The sequence below is a fragment of the Dysidea avara genome, chromosome 9 (assembly GCF_963678975.1).
Source record: "Dysidea avara chromosome 9, odDysAvar1.4, whole genome shotgun sequence".
Classification (NCBI taxonomy): domain Eukaryota; kingdom Metazoa; phylum Porifera; class Demospongiae; order Dictyoceratida; family Dysideidae; genus Dysidea; species Dysidea avara.
This window is the reverse complement of record NC_089280.1, coordinates 17,379,429-17,400,452: the sequence shown is the minus strand read 5'-3', so window position 1 is coordinate 17,400,452 and position 21,024 is coordinate 17,379,429. Positions and strand designations below refer to the sequence as shown.

Genomic DNA, 21,024 nt, shown 5'->3' with positions numbered 1-21,024 from the left:
TTTGAAAAGTTTTGCTTGGATCTGATTGGCCCAATTTTCTTACACTTGATACCGACCTATTAATGCATAAAGTATTTTTACAAGGGGCAATTTTTTTGCATTTTTTTCCATGGATTGGCTCCAGTCCACAAAAATTTCCCCTTGAAATTTGTAGCTTGATCAAAATGTAAGTTTTTACGTATTATAAATGTATAAAAGATCCTGAAGAGACAAAAATTTCCCCTCAAAATTTTGGATGATGGCAATCACACTGCTTCCGATCAAACTTTCTGACATTTTTTGTCCCACTATAATAAAGAGTTCACATACTCATTTTGTATAGCATAGATGCACCACCAATAGAGTAAAAACTATACAATGAAAATATATTCACATTAAATGCCTACACAGTCTATACAAGATTATCTATAGAAAATGTCATCACTTTTGACTTGGGTAATACACAGGATTGATTTCTCTTGTCAACATTTCCTGTAGTTTTCACAACACTACATTTAACAGCTGAACTGTAACTTTCTGACCCAACTTCTTTCCTTACATGTCCATTGACTCCATTCAATAACTGTAAGTGTTGTTTTTCATATAAACTATTAGTTCCATTCACTTGATTTCCAGTAACAGTGGAATATAAATTGTTTAGATTGGGCCAGACAAATGGTGGCAGCCATATGGGGTTTGTAAATGTTTGTAGCTGAGCCAGTTGAATGGTCTGAGCTTGCAGTGCAGCCAATTGTGTATAATAGAGTGGAGAAGTAAATAATGGATTTGGTGGTAACTGGTTACAACTGCTAGCAGGATTTTCTGTAGGATAAAGAAAAAAGATAACAACAATCTTACTAATGGTTTAAACAACATTAATATCCTCATATATTAATGGAGTCCTCTTCAGTTATGTTACAGTGCAATCATATGATTGCTCAATCAGGGTAATGTTGTGTGTTATATTAGAGTACAAATCCAAAGGTAAGGCATATAAATTAACTTAAAATTCTCATTTTGTGAATGCAAAAGCACATATCTTTATATTATTATTGTTATTATTCATCTAGGACTGCATCATATACAACCAAGTACATACACCAACATGACAGCCCCAACGTGACAGCCCCAACGTGACAGCCCCAACGTGACAGCCCCCTGGTGAGGCTATTAGGTGGTGAAGGCACAATCCCCAAATCAACTCAATATGTCACAGTAGTGACAGATACAACACAATAGTGGCATCGTAACTAAAGGCCACCAGTAGCTAAGTGCCAGTACACCATTGGTGTGGTACACAGTATGTGTATACAAAACATACAGGAGAGAACTATACATTATTGCAGTATTGTATGCAGCAATACATTATAGGCAACATCACCAGATAAAAATTATTAGCCAACAACTAGAGCTAAATAAGGTTCATCAGTGGTGTAGCAATGGCACAGTGATGGGTGACACACTATAATTATGCATACACAACTTGCAGGAGATAGCTACACAATACTGTAGGAGTATGCAAGCCAGATGAACCAGATAAAGGAAGACAGCCAAGCCTAGTAGCTAAGCCAGCCTTTAGCCAGGTGAAGGCAAAAAAGATTTAAGCGCACATTGAATTGCCTGACACCAACACAAAGGAAGTTTGCCATGCCAGCTGCACAAGACAAGATTGTTTACTTGTATTTTATATGTAGCTGTATTGTACAGAGCGTGGCATGTGTTTTAATGTTTTCTTGAATTGTTTTACATATTTTATGTGACGGTGAATGAATCCACTGGCAGCTGGCATGGAGACTTGAGACGTTACAAACATAAAAACTTACTTCTTGTTTACGTGTAAAGTGGCCTCTGGCTCTCCTGCAGTCACTCCACAGACATTCACTAATCTTCTCCTTCACGCAATCTGTAATTAAGCAAGGGTGTGATACTGGGCGTTATATAGAATTACATGTATGGTCAAGTTATCAGCACGAACAGGCGCAACGATTATATGTTTGTGCCTTCGTTCACAGGCGAATCTATCCCCAGTTAGTTCATGTCTCTAGACCTCGTAGTTTTCGAGAACATTAATTATTAATTATAATTATTATTTATCTAGGCCTGGGGCAAATACAACCAAGTACAATCACCACCGGGACAACCTACTAATGGGGCATGTACAAACAGTGCATGGCCAACACAGTGTGTGCAGGTATAAAAGATGCACAGTGATACAACTCTAGAGGAATTGACTGACACATAAACATAAGGGATGTATTAGTATGCAGTTACGATCAGTGATTATCCGACCATGGACATGTGAGGATGTGAGATTCACTTTAAATTGTGAGAATCATGATATTGAATCTGATGCCTACAAGCAGTAAGCTTAAACATCCAACGAATACTTATTATATTAATTTTATGCAATTGTACACGTGTTACATGATATGTTTAAATGAGGATGGATTAGAGCGCTGGATTAAGACATGGCTGGAGTTGCCAAGAGCAAACCACGGTAAGATTGGGATAAAGCAGAGTATTTCAACTGTCTGTCACCTACAACTGGTATCTGAGTTATGTATATATTTAACATGAGCTGTACTAAAATGATCACATGATGCTGTGGATATGCTGCAAGACCAAAAAATTTGGAGAACAAACGTGGCTGAAATGCAATACCAGAATTTCATGGATATGTCAGTGTACACAAGTATGTGGAGCATTGCTGATGGTGGCAGACTTAGTTACATATAATAATAGCAGTTAATAGCAAGCACAACCATGCACACAGCAATTATCAGCCTAAGGACACATTTTGTGTATGTTTTCTCAGGACCCATATCAGTGATCAGTGATCAGTCTGGACACTCCTGGCACTAAAAGGCTTCAGGTGGAGAGCTATGCATCATCACACAAACTTACCAGCTGGAAACTGCACCTTCTTCGCACAATGGCCTGCCAGGTGAGGGTTTTCTCCCATCCCATACACGAGTGAAGGTACCTAGTTATGCGAGACTAAAGAAACAAGACTATCAAAGTGTTTTAACCAACACAAACTAACCTCCAGCAATCGGTAGCAACTTCCAATCATGCTGTTTATTAAGTAGGCATAGCAACCACTCGTCTTCCAATCGAAATAGTTGCTTTCGCCCACTTTCAAACACAAATGAACAGTAGTTCACTTGTCTAGTGGGCGTCATGTGCTAAATGTTTTGATTGGCGTTAAATAGAATTGTTGTACGTTTCTATCACCTCCACGAATACAGCCACCCATTATACGATTGTCTCTTCATACAACATGGACTCTATTCCCGGTGAGTGCGAAGCCTTAGGCCTTGTAGTTTTCTCAAACATTATTTATTATTTATTTATTTATTTCATTCATTCATTATTAATGAAGTAATTTTAATCGCATTTCGCATTATCTTTAGTACTAGGTTGTATAACTAGGCCTGGGGAAAATACAACCAAGTACAATTACCAACGGGACAATCTACTAATGGGGCATGTACAAACAGTGCATGGCCAACACAGTGTGTGCAGATCGTGTAGAAAAGATGCACAGGAAATGATACATATGCATACATACACAGTCAAGGGAGTTTAACTGGCATCAGAAAACCACAATACTAAAACACAATTGACACAAAAACCAAGTTAAGTTGAAAGTTTATATTGTAGGTGTGACGTGTCTCTGAAAATGACTCAGCAGTGAAGTGAGGCTATGCAGAACAAGGGACATGGTGATGGCACAATTAGCAAATGATCCCAATCAAGCCAATATGGCACAACAGACTCTATTGTAACTAGAGGCCACTGGTGATGTGCCAGTATATCAGTGGTGTGGCATTGGCACTAGTTGGCACAGTGATCAGTCTATAATATGTATACAGCCATGCACAACATACAGGAGATAGTTACACATTGTTGTATATGCAGCAATGCATCTTCTTGTTTATTACAGACTCACAGTAGAGTAGCTAGTAGTTAAGCCAGGTGGAAAATAATTCCAGCTGCTAGCAAGCCAGATGAAGGATGAAGATGTATAATACAACTACAAGTATTACTTACTCATTACCTTGTTGTTCACGAGTGCATCAGCTGGTTGTTTACAAGCGAATCAGCTGGTATCCCAGCTGGGCATCAGCTGGTTGTTCACTGGAGCGCATATCCTGCATACAAAATACACAGTTACAAACATTTAAACTTACTTGTAATCTTGTTGTTTACGTGTAAAGTGGCCTCTGGCTCTCCTGCTATCACTCCGCGGATGTTTAATAATCTTCTCCTTCGCGCAATCTGTAATTAAGCAAGGGTGTGGTGCTGGACATTATATAGAATTACATGTATGGTCAAGTTATCAGCACGAACAGGCGTACTTATTATACAGATGTGCCTTCACTCACAGGCGAATCTATCCCCGCTTAGTTCATGTCTCTAGGCCTTGTAGTTTTCTCAAACATTATTTATTTATTATTTATTTAGCTCAAAGATTTTCGCTTAGGCTCCTTGGCTATGGGAAAACACCTCATACAGGCTCTGCCTTCTGTGTACGCCCTCCAGTGCCTAACTGGTATAGAGGATAAGAATAATAAGAATAGAATAGAATATTTATTTATTACATAATTTTAATCCATTTCGTATTATTCTTAGTACTTGGTTGTATAATTATTTATGATCTAATTTTAACCGCATTTCGTATTATCTTTAGTACTTGGTTGTATAATTAAACATTTAAGACTAGCTTCACCAGACAGGCTCATGTTGTACTGCTACAGATCATCTACTATAAGTAATGTTCATGTATGGAAAAGTCCCTCCATTGTGATGGCCATTTTGTCAATTATGACATCTACATTTTGTAATTGTGGATAAGGCTCATTATGCTCAAAGATAAACTTCTCATTGCCACCTGGCCCTTGTGACTACTATTCGTGATGTTACAGAACGTCCTTCCTCACCCATTATTTCAGATGTGATTAACAATTTTACAAACTAACATAATATTATGATTGTGTAACTATTGCAAAATAACCTGCAAAGAATCCATTTTCCCCAATGACTGGTAGCATAGGCAATTCTAAGGGGGGGGGGGGATGGACCCCCCTGCTGAAAAATAATTTTTTTTGAATTCTTGAGGAAAAGTTGCAGTATAGTTATTTTTAACATTTTTTATGTTTTTAGCATAAATTTTAGGCTGTTTTCAAACCTTCAAATTGCAAAAATCCTGCAGCTTCTGGGGGTTGTACCCCCAGACCCCCCTGAAATTCTGCAGCCAAACAACAATAGTTATGCTGGCTCCCCCTGTAGGTCAGGTCTAGAATCACCACTGACTGGTAGTGGTAGGACTAGAGGTTTGAATTTCAAATATTTGTCATTATATAGAAGACTTTTGACAATTATTACTTTCCAATAAATGCTTGTAACCATGGCTACCTTGATAATCCTTCAACAACCTAATTTCACAGCATATGGCCTACAATTATAACACAGTTAACTTATTAATTTTGATAGATGAAAATTCCAAGTCTGATTTTTAGGTGTTTGAACATGTGTGCATGCACATACTGGTACACACAATTGGTCACTATCCTGAAACATGTATTGACCATCAAAAAGTATACAATGACATAATCATTACCCACAATAGTGCACAAGACTCATTAATCCCTGTTAATCCTGTTAATTCCTGACAATTCCACTGTATAGCATTTACAGCAGTGACTGGTATGGCAGGCCTAATCAGATACCTGCTTGACTATCTGTATGTGCGTGCGTGCATGTGTGTGGCAATTATGGACATGTGTTTCAATTGGGATATTCTATAGAACATTTATTACCTTGATTATCCTCTACTATCATCTGTTCACAATCTTTTATTAAACTTTGGTTTTGCTCAGCACATTTCTCACTAAAATTGCTCTGGGTATAATCTCTTTCTTCATCATTTAATAAGCAGTCACACTTTACTGATTGTTGTCCAGTACTATCATCACATTTGTGATTATCATTGTTATCATCATTACTGTACTCTTCTTTGTGTTTTGGAAAGTTGTCTCTGTGGTGAAGTGCATGTGTTACGCATTTATAATAGCAAAACAATGAGTATAAAATCTACATCAAAAGCTGATAGATACAATGATCCTATAGTTACATATACTTATGTCTATTATCATACAGTACGATAGTACTGTATAGTAGGGGCAACGAAGGTGTGGGCGTGGTCCACGAAAATAAATCAAGCCAAAATCATCCTCGTAAATCCTTCACGGTCACTTGACAGTATTGGTCAGGTATAATCAAGCCCAAACATGTCTTCAAAACGACCCGGAGCATTTTCGACTAGGTGCTACGAAATAAATACATATATATTTTTTTTTCGTGAATTTTCTACTGCCTGCCTGCCTGCCTGCCTGCCTGCCTGCCTGCCTGCCTGCCTGCCTGCCTGCCTGCCTGCCTGCCTGCCTGCCTGCCTGCCTGCCTGCCTGCCTGCCTGCCTGCCTGCCTGCCTGCCTGCCTGCCTGCCTGCCTGATGTGTTCAGTCAAGCATAGCGGAAAATTGGCTACAGCTACAACCTTACTTCTTTCACGAAAATGCTTAGAATTTCATGGAGATGAAACCTTTAGTATTTTAAATATCCTACAATGTATGTGCTATTGCCTTACTGATTTTCATTTGATCCTTCTTTATCATGGCCATCGCTCATCAGTAGGGCTTCCATAATCATACCGGTACATTATGCAGTAATATATTGGAATACACGTGTTATTGCACCAAACTTTTAGAATATGTTTGTGATTTTGACATTTAGTTTATATGGGACCTATCGTACGTTGTCGACAAAATACACGTGTAAGACATCTTGTTTAGTATTAGTGTGTTTGTTGTTAGCAAAGTTAAGCGGATAGGTTTAACTGCTTGCATTTCTAAACGCATTTCTTTACGGCTAACACATTATTCGCTATTACAGTATTAGTCTTGCTAAACCTGTTGTTACATAATTGTGTGTGAAAAATACAATTGAAGGGTTTTATTGTCATTATTGCTTTGTGTGATTTTTCTGAGGTAATATTCGGAGCAATAATACCTTCAAAGGAAGCGGCACGGAGGAATAGAAGGAAAAGTAAAAATAAGGCCTATTATGAAGATGACAAAGATGATGACAAAGATGACATAATTTAAGATGACAAAGATGACATAATTTCTCTCACATTGCTCACAAAGATGACATACTCTTAAATAAAAGGAAAACTACGGCAGTGAAGACAGATCACAGTGCCATCTTGATGAATATTACAAATATGTGACAGGTTCACATATGAAATCCGCTGAAAGCACCAAAGCATCATATGACAAAGATGTGGAGAAATCTCGTAAAAATACAGCTGACCATTCTAGAGCATGCTACTATAAACATTTGAAAAAATACACAGCTGAACGCTCTAAAATGTGGACATGTCACTACACGTCATAACGTAGCCCTGCTTCTTTCGTGAGCCATGCCCACTTATGTAAATTACTGTCTGTAGACATGTGGTGGCCACGCCCATTCATCAGTCTGTAGGTATGCACGAATCCACATACATTGTTGTCTGCAGTAGGGCTGGGGGATAGTATGAACATATCGGAATATCAGGATAGTATCGCTATTGGTATCGCCTATCGTTAGAAAAATTACTATCGGACAGTAATTAACATGTAAAAATATGTAGATATTACTGCAAAATGCTTTTAAAAATAATATTTGGAAGCAAAAATTAGTCTTAAAAGGCTGTTTTGTCTCTTTGTGAAAACATATCCGTAGGTAACATACCTACTTGCATATCTCTTGAAGGTGATAAGTAGAAAATAGGTGAATTTTCACTATCGTTGTGCTTTTGTCTATCGTGAACAGTGTCTTACTATCGTTTGGACATTGAAAAATCCACTATCGCCCAGCCCTAGTCTGCAGGCTTTTGTAGAGTCATGCCCCTGATCAGTTGTTATTGTATGAATCATAATCTAGTACAATACTGCTGTGATTAACTCTTAAAATATTGCGATTGGCTTGTGAAAAGCAGGCTATTTAGTGGTCATGAGCTTGCAAAAAAACTTCACAAACAAGTACAAGAAATTTTAAATTAGAGTAGGAACAGTGCATAGTGCTGCAATAAAAAGTACTGAAACAAGCTGGATCGGAGTAGTACGTAATGTCCAAATACTGTAAAACAATAAGAAGTGAATATCCCTAACCAATACTGCCTTATCGTCGTCAGGGGAAATTGATGCTGTTTTTTGGGTGATATTATTTTGTGGGCCACGCCTACTCCTTTGTGGTCCCTACTACACATTACTATTGTAGTATATGATATATATATATATATATATATATATTATATATATCTACAGGTACGTATGCACACACTTATAACAGTAGTAGACTTGTCCCTGTGGATCATCTGTTGTTCAAATGGTCAAAAAGTTTGTACCAATGAGGTTGTCTTAAGTTACAAGTTGTCTTAAGCTACAAGTTGTCTTAAGTTACAAGTTGTGCTACTTCATGCCAGCTGCCTTGTACTAATTATTAATCAGTATTTAATTTTAGAGATGTGCTAATCTAACATTTCAAACCAAGCCCATATTGATCTGATCTGAGTAAAATTTTAATTACTATCAATCTGCAGCAATCATTTATAAATAATATATTGATAAATTTATGTCTGGTTTGTTACAGGTAATGTAAGAGAGTATGTACTTTGTGATCAAATTGAATGTTAACATCTCCATCTTTTCCACAGTAATACTAGTCCCCTAGTTTATTCATAGCATTTTTACAGCTTACCCAAATACTAAAACTTCTACTACTGTCAGTGTTATTGCTTTGACTTTCCACACCATAGATAGATGTAGTAATGGGGGGAGTGGGGGTCCAGCCCCTCTATTGATTTTTTTAGTTTAGTTTGCAAAATCATTGAAATACTCTAATAGAATGGTCAGTTGTTCTAATACAGCAGTCAGTAGTGATGTGCAATATAATTGACATTGCAATATTTTTTTAAATACCGATGCCATATCGAATCTCAATATTTTTATAACTGATATCAATATTTATCGTATAGTCAATATTTTGCCACAATTTTCAATATATTGAGTAATATTTTGGTAATTTACAACTTTTGGTGTGTGATTGTGCAATCACGGTAGAAATGAAGCTCAGTTCTGTACAGTTTAGCCATTTTAAAAAGTGTCTACCAGTTTCCAAGGCTTGTTATTACCTTCATCACAAATTCTGCAAAGCATAGTTGTTAATTATAAACATTTGCCCCACGCAATTAATCAAAAGAAAAAATATCGAAAAAGTATCAAAATTTCAATATTTTACCAATTATCGTATTGATATCATACCGAAACCAAAATCCTAATATCGCACATCACTAGCAGTCAGTGTGTAAATAGCTCTTGAAATAGAGGCTAAAAGTTTTAGTGAGGGAATGCCACCAGGCTCCCAAGAAAGATTACGCTTTGTATGGTAAGTGTGCTTTGCACACTGCTATACCTAGCTTGGAACAGAGACCCCCTATCTAAATATATTCTGCTGGTCCTATGCTCTGCACTATCATCAACATCTGTACGCAATCCCAACTCTTTCATTTACACACATCTCTTCAGAGATTTCCAGGGAAGAGCAGATTCTCACCTTTTTCCAGGGTGCCATACTCCATGTTCCATTGCAGAGATGATTTCTGAGCTACTGGAGGCATGAAACATTGATAAAGCATGAGTCTACGCTGTAGTTTGTGATAATGCAGCCAATATGGTTACTGCTATAGACCGTGTGTATTGTCAGCTGTTTGTTGTGTTACACATACACTGCAGCTGGTAGTAAAGGATTCCATTCTGGTGCAAAAGTAATACAGATATGCTGGCACGGTGCAGAAAGATCATAGGTCATTTAAATATTCAAGTCTTGCTACAGGTTTAGTAGAACACAAGATGAGCCCACTCATTAGAATTCATCTTATTACACGTTTTAGCATCTAGTGGAGCAATGCCAAGCCATTAGTACTGACCATGGTCTCCCTGAGTGACTAAGTGCCAGTGACTGGCAACAAGCAGAAAATTTGTTCGACCATTTCCAACGTGTCACAAAATAATCAAGTGCTAATGATGCCAACACATCACGGGTAATTCTATTCATAGAAAATAGAATTATTTCCATTAAAAGACAGCAATTTGGGAGTCAAACAAGAAATGCATAAATCTTTGAAGCCACAGTTTGGATACATTCACAATGATGATAACTTCGTGATTGGAACACTTTTAGGAGATCCATCTTTCAACGCACTTTGTTAGGAAGAAAAACAGTGGAATCTGCTAAGCAAACATTAATACATAACTATATTTGTGAGGCTGCTGTTGAACTATTATAGGACAGGGCCGTAGCAGACTTTTGTCTGGGTAGGTTCTTTTAGAAGAAAAGTGGACCTTTTTATATGACATGATTCAGATTATATCAGGGTGTGCGCATCCAGCATGTGAAGCATGCTGAAACTAGGGGGGTCTGGGGGGCATGTCCCCCAGGAAATTTTTTTGAAAATAGATACTAAAAGGTTGAATTTAGTGGCATTTCAGTCAATAAAAATAACAATTTTTTAGGTAAGCTGAAGACCAGCTGTATGGATGATATCTGGAAAAATATCTCTACTGCTACTGTAATAATTATACCATCTGCACATGCATGTGTCTAAATATAACATATTGGAATGTCACGGTGAATAAGAATGAGAAAGATTGAGCACTCTGCCATGATCAACAGGGGCAGTGGAGCAGAACAAAGGGTGTCTTAAACAATGAAATTTAGACATTGCATGGAGTTGAAGCATGGATGTTATTCGTGGGCTCTACATGGAGGGGCTTGTCCACCAAAATCTTATATTTTAATGAAAGCTCGGTTTAGACAATCTACATGTAAATTAAGTAGCTTTTAAAAGAAAATGTAATTGTGACTGTTCTATTAGAGTGATTGTTCTATTAGAGTGGTTGACTGTTCTAATAGAGTATATCGATCTTGCATTGCATTTAATACAAGCACTGAATGAGTTACTCGGGACACTTAATTTAGCTTCTTATTAGTGGTATCTAGTAAACTGTAGCTAATGGACTTTTGCTCCTGAAAATTTGGACTTGTATACTAAAATTGTGGACCTTTTCACTAAAATTATGGACCTTTTTACTGAAATTGTGAACCTTTTTTCCAAGAGGGCAGTTCTTCAGAACCCCCCGGGCCCCCCTGGCTACGGGCCTGTAGGAGCCTGCTGAGGAACAGAGAATCAGAACATTTTTACAAGAAGTCATGCAGACCATTCTTATATATTACCACATGAGGTCAAGAGCTTTTCAGTCTTAAAACACCTGTAAAGCACATAGTCAAGCCTCTATTCAATGTTTTCAGTAATAGAGCATAAGCAATCATGACAAAAATTAGTTTATATAAGGAAGCTAACTTTACAGGTGCCTAAAACAGTTTGTATCATACAGTACGGTGCTAATTTTTTTGGTTAAACATAACCAAGCCCAAAAATGACTTCAGAACAACCCCAAATCCTCCCAACAAGTTTCTATGGAATTTAATAATGTTCTATTAAACTGATTTTTCTACTAACTGACTAACTGATTCCTTCAGCTAAGCACAACCTAAATGTAATAAGGCTATGGGCTTTATTTTTTTCTGCTTAATCCTGATACATGCTTTTTCATGTACATACAATACACACATCATAGACTTACCCTTTGTGTCTCAGTTCTTTTCGCTGACAATGCAAAGTGTCAATTTGCGGTAGCATGATATGGCTTCCCTGTATCTGTGGTGGTAGCTATAAAGCTTATCACCCACATTTTCTGTAGTAATTGCAGAAACACTTCTCGTACTGCTCTTCATTTTGTATCACTGTGTAATGGGTGGAACATAGCTGAAGACGAAGTGCAATAGCTACTGCACTTTTCAGTATTGGGGCACATAATTATTCAGATGCAAAATTGTTTTATGGCATGCCTGGCACCATTCTTTCTTTTAATACGGTAAGTGTGGGCTCATAAGTCATGACTATATTATTAAAATGCAGCAGAAGAAAAAGGAAATATAAAGTTGGATTATGGATCAAAGAATCAAAAAGTAGTGAAAGAAGGGAGTAGCAAAAATGTAGCAGATTAAGAGAGGTTGCCTATACCTGCAGATATACTACTGAAGCATCATACAGTATGATAGTACTGTATAGTAGGGACATCGAAGGTGTGGGCGTGGCCAGTGATACAATTAATAGTTATACCATGGCCACAAGGGATTTGCCTGATATATATACCCAAGCCCGAGGGCCGCAGGCCCAAGGGCACGGGTATATATATCAGGCAAATCCCGAATGGCCATGGTATAAGTAATATATACCACTCTGGTATGCTCACCTAATAGGTGAAGGAAGACAAACCTGCATTCACCACATTAGTTTATACAAAGGCTTGCAAACATCAATTGTGGGTTTAAACTGTGGGCACAAAAAAGAAATGATTGTGGGTTTCACTGGTTGTAGTGATACCATTTTAAACCAAATAACCACTTTGTGGATGAATAAAGTAACCTAAGGTGCTAAAATAAACACTTGGGCATATAGGTTGGGAATGCTTGAGGCATCTTTTCATGCAGTTGAAATGTACTCTGTAGAAAAACAATCCCCACATTGCAAAAATGATTATTTAGTGGTGTCTAGTAACTGAACTATGCAATGTTGACTCACTCAATTCATTTTGGTTCACAACAATGCCCCTATCTAAACCAACATGTTTAACTCAAACCCACAATGCAAACTTTAAGTAGCTCTATATAAATAATCAAAGAGAACTAATGCTTTGTAGCTACCTCAGGCAGTTGTGGTCAGGGCAATATGTGATATATAACCCTGTGGTTTCCTTTGATCTGAGGTGTCAAAGTGGTATATTATCACCCAAAAACCTGCCTCAATTTAAGGAAGTAGCAAAAATGTAGCAGATTAAGGGGGGTTGCCTATACCTGCAGATATACTAATAGACATTGGCTGAAGCATCATACACAGTGGTGTAGCCAACAGGGGGGGAGGCAAAACCGAGTGGTGCTTTTTAAAACTTCTGTCACAAGTTTACCAGTAACTGACACACATTCCAAATTATGGCTTGTGCGCTACTACGCGAGTGCACACAACATTCAACTCGTTTGTGAATCATGATGATTCCTTGTGTTTTACAAGAAATGATGCGCTAAAAATAGGGAAAGCCCGAATCCCTAGGGTTTCCCCCATATAGACACTATGCCTTCACTGAATGAAAACATTAGACACACAATTCTATATTTAGCCTACACTACTCATGTGATAGTGCATTTTCGAACCTAAAAAGACAAGTGACCCGCTCAAAGTGAATTCGCAAAAGTCACAACTCAGAAACAACAAGTGATATACGATGACGCTACAAACCTACTGCCTACGAGGTGATAAAGTGTTAAATGGACTAACTTTATTTTCCCAAGTTAATCATACTGGATCTTCGTAGTTACAGTGCAGTGGTATGCCAGTTTACTTTGTCAGTCAGTCAGACAATCTGTCACAAGCTTACAAATTCTGCTAACAGGAGAGGTGTAGAGCTGGGATTTCGTGGCGTTTAAATTTCGCTGGCTAAAGTGAGTAAGCTCGTCATACTGTGCCTGTGTGCTAGGACTGCAGCACAGACTGTGGCTGACGTAAGTAACTGTGACACATTGTATTTGTACTAAAATATTCACAATATAGTTCTACTGGATTGTGGGCAAATTTGTTGGAGTACAGTTATGGCACGTGCAATGATGTTTGACGAAAATACTTCCATTGATAAGTGATAACTGGTAGCAATCAGTAATGAAGTAGTTATGTAGCTAGTTACATAAGCTGTAATAATACAACACCATTTGTTGGCTAGCCCATCGTTGGGTCATTAGCCTTTTGTGCAATTATGAACAATTTGAGTGTTTTGTGGGGGATACCTGCCCCCCCCCCCCCCCCCCCCTTCACCTTCTGGCTTGATCATACAGTACAATAGTACTGTATAGTAGGGAGATCAAAGGTGTGGGCGTGGCCAGTGATATAATATAACCCCAAAAACCTGCCTCAATTTTTCCTCACAACAACATGACAGTGTTGGTTGGGTAAAATCAAGCCCAAAAGTGTCTTCAGATCGACCTGAAACATTTCCATCAAGTTGCTACAGAATTTTCAAAAGAATTTATTCAACGGAATTTCTACAGCCTACCTACCTGTCTGACACCTTCAGTCAGGCGTAGCGGAAAACTTCTTTTGCAGAAACGTTTCTAGTTCACTTAAGAAAAAACCTTTGGTATATTGATAAGCATACAATGCTTGTGCTAATGTCTTACCTTTTATCCTTCTTTACCATGCAGCCATCAGTCAAAGTTCTACCGCTGAGTGTTAATATAGACTAAAGTAGGGCTTCCATTTACTGGTGTATATTGCATCAACTATTCAAATACACGTGGTCTGTTGCATCAAACTATTTGAACACACCTGGCTCACTGGTTTTCAAAGTAGGTAGTTGATATCGATCGGTGAGAGCAACTCATGGCAAACTAGCAACGTGTAAGCCAATAAATATAGTTTAGTAACAATGTTAAAACCGAGTTGGGTCAGTGTATAGTGCTGCAATAAAAAGTACTGAAACAAACTGGATCGGACCAGAGTAGTATGTAATGTCCAAATAATAAGAAATGAATATCCTTACTGTGCTACACTCAATGCACAGTAGGACTTCTTATTGTTTTACAGCATTTGGACATTACGTACTACTCTGATCCAGCTTGTTTCAGTACTTTTTATTGCAGCACTATACACTGTCCCTACTCTAATTTAAAATTCCTAATTTTTTCTTACACCTGTAGGGATTAAATGTCCATTAGCATATCTGCAGGTATAGGCAACCTACCTTGATCCGCTACATTTTTTTGCTACTCCCTTAATTATTCCACTACTTTTTCTAATCCAACTTAAATTTCTAATTTTTCCTTCTGCCTGTATATAGAATGAAATATTCTCTCAGCTTGCACTGTGTTGCTCACACAGTACATGGGACGTGTGTACATTAGCGTCACATGGCACATTGTCACCAAAATTTGGATTTTAAATTATTGATTAGCTATACACATTAGCATAGCAAACAAAAAATTTAACACAAAACATTTTAAAAATTTTTATACTCTAGTGGAAACTTTGGCAACTGCCTGGTTAATAAGAATCTAATTCTAAGGTACATGCAGTCTACATTACATTACATTGCATTGCATTGCATTCTACATTCTAACATTTTATTTACACATTTAGTGACTTACAATGATTTAAGGAATTTCAATTTCTCTTCTAGGAAATTTCTTTCACCTTTCAGTGCTGATAAACAATTTTCATTTTCTTCAGCAATATGTTTTAGTTTCTAAAAGTGTTAATAAACAATAGTAAATTGTACCAGGAGATCTTAACAATAATTTGTGTGCCATGTCAAGGTAGTTATAAACATGACTGTGACAATTGAAGGGGTCAGTGGAAAAATGGTGTAACCCACATTTGGAAAATAAAATGGGTGCATAGTGGGCATTAATTAGAATTTTGATGTCCTTGAATTGCCGTAGACTAATGTTAATCTCAATTTGGTTGTGACTTGAACTTTTAAGTCCTGTGGTTAAATTTGGTGGAAACATTATCAACATGCCTAACCAAATAATTTTGTTTTTTACAAAATGGCAAATCTCAAAAAGTGGGTTAGCTACCTCCTATTTCCACTGACCCCTTCAAAAACTTTCACAAAGTAAAAGACATGTACAACAAAGTTGGCTCTTCAGAGAATGGACTCCCATTTGGGTATATGATACAGTTGTATGTGAAATATGGTAAAGATAAGTAGGTGGGGAGGGAAGAATGAGAGAGAGGTGAAGCCCCTTTGGTTTGCTGAGAGGTATGCTCTTGGTAAAGAAATCATATTTCTAGAAGTGGGGATGAATGTTCAAATACTCTAATAGAGCAGTCAAAGAGTTTTCATTATGGTTAGATGTAGACAATATAATTATGGTGATGGTGTGCTTCATTAGTAGCTGTGATGAAGCTGCCAACAGCAAAGAAGTGCACAGATATTATAGTAGTCAACATAGTATGTAGACTTGAGGTATGTACTTGGCAGTCAACAAATGGCTCAAAAGGTCATTAACACGTGCACAAACATTTTTGTTTTAAAGTATTATACCTATAAATTATTGCCATATAAAATATTATGGTCAATATACCACTAACAGTACAGTCTAACCTTTATCTCCTCTACTGCAGTACACAGGATAGTTTTTAGAATTGGCTTTTGGTGTGAGTAGGGTTGGAGCTCCTGGTGAAGTGCCAGCTGTGCTTGTTTTAAACTTCTTCGTCTAATAGTATAACAACTTAATCACAATTAGTGTATACCACAAATTACATCTACCTTTTCTTTTCTTTGGCGTTATGTACCATCTTAGCATGGGAAACAGATTTGGTACTGTGAAACTCAAGTTCAGGAATATGACAAAAGACATCATCAGTATCATCATCTGAATCTTCATCATCCTTAGCAAATGGATTTTCTACTCTCTTAATATTCACAGCATAAACATCCACTTCCAATGACTCTACAGTAGTGGGAGCTTGGGCTTTATGTAATTTTCTTTTCCTGTTTCTTGAGCCAACACAGATACAATCATTCGATGGGTTATTACCTACAAAGAAAGACCAAACCACATGTAATACTATAAGTATCACTACTTCCCCTTTTAACATGTCTTCTTCTAATAAAAATACTCAAGCCAATATATCAGAACTAACTACTATTCGGCAGGCCATATAGTTTAGTTCCAGCTTAAGGGAAAATTTCCTGACAAATGAGAAACTTGTAGTAGTGTAATTATGCAACGGACAGTATAACCAAACACCTGGAAACTGATAACATAATCACAGGTAGCCAGTAAACATCAGGGAATTCAGCAAGTCACAAACAGTTTGCTATACTACACAACACCCTCAATTTTCCTTGCCCTCCATCAGAGTGTTTTGATTTATGAAGCTGCCATATTATTGTCACCAAAACCGTGTTGTAGCAATCAATAAATTTTTCAAAGCTGTTCAGTTGCCATCAATAAATTTTTCAAAGCTACTAAAGCACTCTGTTTTCTTCGCCACTGCCTGTTCAATGCTCCTTCATCCATTAAATCTACTGCTTACAAATGCATTGTCCGCCCCGTTATGGAATATGCCAGTCCAGTTTGGCATCCTCATACTGCTAAAAACATCAATGCTCTGGAATCTGTTCAGCGTAGAGCTGCCCGTTGGGCTTCCAATAGTAGGTGGATTCCTTCATCTCACTGTTGGAGTAAGTCTTCTGACGAATGCATCCAAGCATTAAAGTGTCCTACCATTCAACAGCGTCACAACTACTGTACTATTTGTTGCATTCATGATAGTCTCTACCACAGGAATTCCTTACCATTTAGTGAACATTTTCAGTTGTCCCAAGCTCCCACAAGGTGTCACCCTCTATCTCTCCGGCCTGTGACATCGTCTATCAATTGGTTTCGTTACTCTTTCTTTGTGAACAGCCCATTTCTGTGGAATACCATACCCCATACCATCCTGCGAATTAAACAGCCACCCTTGTTCCGTTTAGCCCTCCGTCGTTTTCTTTTTTGAATCTTCTGTATACTTAATGTTCTTGTTTTGTTAGTATTTATTTTTGTTCTTGTAGTAGTTTTGTTTTATAGGTGTATTTGCTTATGTCATTGTTTTTGTAATTTCTGGTGTGTGTGTGCTTTTTGTGGAAAGTACGCCTACAGACTTGTCCTTTTGTACAACCCGGTCTTTTGACAAAATTGATAATAACATAACATAACAAAGTTTATGACCTAGCTACCATTTAGCAATCAAAAGCGTCAAAGCACTTATGATATCTCAGTAGGTATCATCAAGAGTACATAATAATAGAAGAGGGAGGAGAGTGTCTAACTCTCAATATAATCCACACAAACACACTGCGCTCAAACCCTCCTACTATCCATAAAACTTCTAGTAATAAATCAATACCTTTAAGTGAACAGAAGACTGTTGATATTTCCTAATTGAAGCAGTAGAAGTGCTACAACCACCTTCATAGAGCAAGCCATTTGTCACTTTTGGTGGCTATAGTTGACTGCGTAAGGTCTGAGCACAGTGAGTTTGGTGAATCCACTGAAGTTAGACACTCTCCTCCCTACTCTATTATTATGTACTCTTGGTACCATGGTAAAATAATAAAGATGAGGTCTCAATAAATGGGGGAGTCAGTATTATACCTCATACAAGTGTTAACAACCAATTAACGTCACTATTTTATTTAAAGAAAATAATCTCAGTTACCATGAAAACAATACATGTAGAGGGTTCTTGGGAGAAAAATAATGGTGATCCCACTCAGTTACCATTTCTGAAAATAATATATATTTGTACAACCAGCTAATCGTCCCACCACCATAAAAGAACGAGTAACCCAACAGCATAAAACACTCACACGTGTAATGTTGTGCATGAGCCAAGGGTGCTGAGGTGGAAGGCAAACTCACCCACAGACGCTGATTACTTGTATGACTCAAAATCATTGGAAATTACATTTTTGTAAACAATTAATAATACTGACAGTGATACATACAGTGTTTGTAAATTATTACAACACCAATTACATTTGAAATCATGCAAGCATGCTTTCTTTTTTTTAGCATTTAATTCAGGTTTTCTAAAGCACTTCATTTTTCTAGTGTTTGATTCAGTAATTACTTTAGCGATTTCCAAATCATCAGTTCTGTTCTGAAACAGATACTTTTTCAGTTACAAAGTACTCCTTTAACTCATTTTACATTTAAAAAAGATCTCTGTACTGTTGCAGCAGTGACAGAAATCACATTAATATGCTACTAGTGGTACTGTCATCACCCTCTCCTTCTTCATCACAATAAACTGGAAAGGAAATCCAAACTCTAATCCAACTACCCTCTGCGCAAGTCTTCTAATCTAACTACCCTCTGCACAAGTCTGGAAATATCCATACTTTTGCATAAAGAGGAAGAGTGGGAACTATCGGACTAACTTTGCATGTGGGGAGACAAGTGGCATCACCTTGGATTCTATGAATTCCTATGAATCACTGACAATAATGGCATTACTTTTTCATTAGTGCTAGACACATTTGACAATCTAGCAGGATGCAACAATGAGTTCACTGAGTTTAACGCATCTTGATCTGTTCACATGATCTGGGTTAATGAATTACATGCATGCAGGTAAATTTTGAGGGAGTGCTCCGGTACCCTACTTATTTTACGCAAAATTTTTAATTCCCTGTAAAGAATTTCTACTACGTATCTCTCTATACTATACTCTATGACTTCTCTACTGATGATTCCATCCATTGGCATCAATGAAGTTTCATTTGCATTGCATGGCCACTCGCTTATAGTTACTACAGAATATGGTGATAGCAATTCCCTTTTACACTGCATTCAGTTTCAAAATTATCCTTTATGACATGACCTCTCAGAGGTGTATGCATAGTGAATTGTGATTTCACAACAGCTGCAACCTCTTTAATTAAAAGATTCCTTTGTGTCAAGACACCGATCACAAACTTTAATTGATAGTGATGTTTACATGACACACCAGTTGATTGCCTGTGGCTGTTTCAGTTTCAACCACCACAACCATAACACTTTACTGCCCCACCCATCTAGTCTGCTAAATCTTTATTTTAGGCCTGTGTTTATAAACAATTACTATACACGAGGTTATTTTAATTATATTTCCAACTGTCCTTGCATTAAGTACTAGCTTTAGTGTCTGTAGCTACGTACATGTCATGGCATGTCTATAGCTAGTTTTACACTACAGACCTATACTGAAAACAGGGAAAATTTTCACTGGGAAACAAATCATGAAGATTTCCTTGCTAAATTGAAATAATTTTACTACATGCTATTTACAATTTTCAGCATTACTGTGAAAGTTTTACTGTGACTTTTGCTCAGCAAAACTAGTCCACAAATTTCAGTTGCAACATGTCCACAGACATACACATATACCAGCACTAAAACAATTATGGACAGACGTAGCTATGATTATTATTGCCATACAGTCATTGTAGCCAAAGAACTGTCTATGCATCATTTTACAGTACCTACAAATAGTAAACATTGTTGCCTACAATGCACTAGTACTGCTAGCTATTTATGTACCTCTATTGTTTAATATAACTATTAGCGCACTTGTTAAGAAATTGTACCACCTGCCATGATATGTAAAATCTCCTGCAATACAGGGGAAAATGATAAACTAGAATTGATACATGGCGTTTAATATAATCTGGCATCCAAGGAATTCATATTTCTGATTTCTTGGAACAGACTTGGAAGGCCACACCACTCAATTAGTAAACAGTGGCTAGTGTGAAACGCCTTCACCCATCTGATGGCAAGCATAAGTTCTGTAGTTCTAGGACATGAAAAAGCGAGTGAAAAGTACTGATATAGCTAAGTCACTTCACTGAGTAACGTTAATATTTGTGTTGCGGTTTACTGTGTTTCTATATAGCTATACAGCTACGTTGCTATGTCAGATTACCAATTAAAGTGTCACAAGCTCTTCAGTATTAACAGCTTCAAAGTTATCTTACCAGATACATTGGAGCTTCTCCTTCCTTCCAAGATGTTTGCAGCTTCAACAATAAGTAACAAATTGCCTTCATCTCTAGATCTACTGCCTCGACCGAGGCCTCGACTATTGCTCATGTCTAGTTTATCAGTTCACTTCGGCTAATAGCTAATTATTAAAATTCCGTTGATAGTGCAACTTCTGATAGAATTATCGAAGTGATTGAGACGACGATCCTAATGTAGACTCACCACAGCCTCGAGCCACAGCCTACAGATACACAGCTGCTGCTGTAGCATTGGCATGTGGACGTGACCTCATAATTTCGGGCGTGGGCAA

At 37.5% G+C, this 21,024-nt stretch overlaps 1 protein-coding gene across 2 annotated transcripts; it reads right to left on the bottom strand.

The window, feature by feature from the left end:
* Positions 1-278: 278 nt before the first annotated feature.
* On the bottom strand, positions 279-21,024 carry LOC136266985 (uncharacterized). 2 transcript variants are annotated; one of them, XM_066062040.1, is made up of 7 exons: positions 20,708-21,024; positions 16,466-16,736; positions 16,301-16,412; positions 15,339-15,436; positions 5,802-6,019; positions 1,803-1,882; positions 498-801 (listed from the first exon to the last, which is right to left on the bottom strand). In XM_066062040.1, exons 1-7 carry the CDS (start codon positions 20,820-20,822, stop codon positions 637-639), a joined length of 1,059 nt encoding a protein of 352 aa, XP_065918112.1. In that variant the 5' UTR covers positions 20,823-21,024; the 3' UTR covers positions 498-636. The 2 variants fall into 2 exon arrangements, with proteins under 2 accessions (XP_065918111.1, XP_065918112.1); XM_066062039.1 differs by lacking the exon at positions 1,803-1,882 and having other exon boundaries at positions 279-801; positions 20,708-21,022.

Coding starts and splice junctions, on each gene's coding strand:
- LOC136266985 (XM_066062039.1), bottom strand. CDS start 20,822: ATGAGCAATAGTCGAGGCCTCGGTCGAGGCAGTAGATCTAGAGATGAA. Junction 16,413..16,465: donor AACGCCAAAGAAAAGAAAAG/GTAGATGTAATT, acceptor TTATACTATTAG/ACGAAGAAGTTTAAAACAAG. Junction 802..5,801: donor GATAGTAGAGGATAATCAAG/GTAATAAATGTT, acceptor TTTATCCTACAG/AAAATCCTGCTAGCAGTTGT.